The 2,026-nt window shown below is 64.4% G+C and overlaps 1 protein-coding gene across 1 annotated transcript; it reads left to right on the top strand.

Moving 5' to 3' along the window:
- Nucleotides 1-60: 60 nt before the first annotated feature.
- Nucleotides 61-1,843, top strand: HSPBP1 (HSPA (Hsp70) binding protein 1). Its single transcript, XM_003213956.4, has 4 exons — nucleotides 61-631; nucleotides 730-934; nucleotides 1,175-1,396; nucleotides 1,614-1,843. Exons 1-4 carry the CDS (start codon nucleotides 509-511, stop codon nucleotides 1,826-1,828), a joined length of 765 nt encoding a protein of 254 aa, XP_003214004.2. The 5' UTR covers nucleotides 61-508; the 3' UTR covers nucleotides 1,829-1,843.
- The last annotated feature ends 183 nt before the right edge of the window (nucleotides 1,844-2,026 follow it).

Raw genomic sequence — 2,026 nt, 5'->3', positions numbered from 1 at the left:
TGAGAGCGGCGGGAGGAGCCCGGGAGCTGCGCGGATCCGGGCCGGGCCTCCCCTGCTCCTCCCGCTGCTCGCGCCGCCACGCGCCTCCGCCCGCCTTCCCTCCTCATTGGCCGCACGCCACGTGCGCCCGCCCGCCCTCTCTCCTCATTGGCGAAGATCCCTACCGCCCATCGCGACCATTGGCTGGTGGTGCTGTCAGTCTTACGCCGCCGGCCCGCCCCCCGCTGAGGTGCCGGCGACTCCCATTGGTACAGAATGGCTGCGCCACGTCTGATTGGTCTGGCTCCACGGCTCGCTATTGGCCGCCAGCCACTCCATTCCCGGAGAACCGCCTTTTTCCTGTGTTCTCCACGCCTTTCACTCTCCATTGGCTGTTAAAGTGTCAATATCAGCGCCCCTCCCACCCGCTGTCTTTTATTGGCTGAGGGAGCGCCGGGAGGCCCGCCTCAATCAATATGGCGGCTGGCAGGGTGGGCGCGCAGCAGCTCTGAGGCGCTGCGGAAAGGTGATGGCGGGGGTCGGAGGCGGGGGGGACCCCCGGGAGCCTCCCCGGAACCTTCAGGGCCTTTTAGAGATGGCGGTGGCGGCCACCGGGTCTCAAACGGAGCCTCGTGAGCCGATGGGCGAGGAGGTGAGAGCGGACTTAGTGGGGGCGGGGTTCCGGGGCCGCGCTGAGGCCTGCGGGCCCCCCCAGCATTGAGGCCTCTGTTCCGTCCTCCGTTATCACAGCGGCAGCGGTGGCTGAGGGCGGCCGTGGCCGAGGCTCTGGGAGGCACCGGGCAGGAGATAGAGGAGCTGCGGCGCTGCCTGGAGGTGTTGGCCCGGCCGTGTCCCGGGGAAGAAGCGGCCGAAAGGGGCCCGGGAGAGACGGCGTCCCACGAACGGGCCTTGGAGATCCTGGCAGAGCTGTGCGAGAGTCTCGATAACGCAACAGGTGGGGCTTGGGGGTGTTTGGGGGGGCTGTCCTGGGGTGTTTGAGGTCTGTGAGTTGCGGACAGGGGGGGCTTTGGGGGTTCCTGAAGTCACCGGGTGGGGTCTTGAGGGCTGTTGTGGGGATTCTGGAGCGTGGGTTGCTGGGCTGGCTGTACCAGGGGAGGATGCTGGGTGTCTGTTTTCTTTTTTGTCTAGTGGGTGGGATGGAGGCATTCCTCTCAATTCTTCCCTTCTTCCTTAGATTTCTGTGCCCTCGGAGGACTGGAGGTGGTGTTGGGGCTGCTGGGACATCCATGGGCCCCTCTGCGTGCTGGGGCTGCCCGGGTGGTGGGGGCGTGTGCCCAGAACCTGCCGGGAGCCCAGGGGAGGGCGCTGGCACTGGGGGCCCTTCCTGCTCTCCTGGAGTGTCTGCGGGGGGACCCTGATCCCCGTGTGCCCCCCCGTGCCCTCTTTGCTGTCTCCTGTAAGTAGAAACTCAAGTGAGTTTGGGGATGTAGGGGGTGGGTTGGGTTCTGGGGCTCCTAGAATAAAGGCTTGAGGGGAGCTGGGGATCCCAAGGGGGATCTCGAAGGTTGAACCCCCTTCAGCCGTCCTCCGAAGTATTCGGGCACTTGGAGACCAACGTGCCCCCTACATCCCAAAGGCTGACCCTGTGCCTTTCTCTCTCTCTCTTATGCCAGGCTTAGTGCGGGCTCAAGCTGAGGGCCTAGCCCAGTTTGAAAGCCTAGGGGGACTGGAGGTGCTGGGGGGGGCCCTGCAGAGCCCCCAGGCCCCTCTGCGTGCCCGAGCTGCCTTCCTGCTGCACAGCCTGTTGCGTGAGCACCCCCACCTCAAGGGTGAGTACCCCACCCCTCACCCCCATCAGAACCCCTGGCAGACACCCTTCTCTCTCTAGGATCTCTTCCCAAATACTCCTCTTCACTCAGTGTTCTCCTAGGATCCCACATTCTTAACCCTAGGTCTCTCCTCTAAATCTCCCCCAGGATCCCTCAAATCCACTCTCTCAGGACTTCCCTCAGGCCCCCACGTACCTGAGAACCATTCTTCCAATCCGACTTTCTGGCACCACGTCCTGAGCCCCGTTCCATACTCT

This window comes from Meleagris gallopavo, unplaced genomic scaffold (genome assembly GCF_000146605.3).
Source record: "Meleagris gallopavo isolate NT-WF06-2002-E0010 breed Aviagen turkey brand Nicholas breeding stock unplaced genomic scaffold, Turkey_5.1 ChrUn_random_7180001856943, whole genome shotgun sequence".
NCBI classification, from domain to species: Eukaryota; Metazoa; Chordata; class Aves; order Galliformes; family Phasianidae; genus Meleagris; species Meleagris gallopavo.
Note: the sequence above shows the minus strand (reverse complement) of the source record. Positions and strands in the feature narration are given on the sequence as shown.

Bases quoted from the DNA above. Each gene is read 5' to 3' on its own strand.
- HSPBP1 (XM_003213956.4), top strand. From the start codon at position 509: ATGGCGGGGGTCGGAGGCGGGGGGGACCCCCGGGAGCCTCCCCGGAAC. The intron at 935-1,174 runs GTGGGGCTTGGG...CTTCTTCCTTAG, and splicing joins GAGTCTCGATAACGCAACAG to ATTTCTGTGCCCTCGGAGGA. The intron at 1,397-1,613 runs GTAAGTAGAAAC...CTCTTATGCCAG, and splicing joins TGCCCTCTTTGCTGTCTCCT to GCTTAGTGCGGGCTCAAGCT.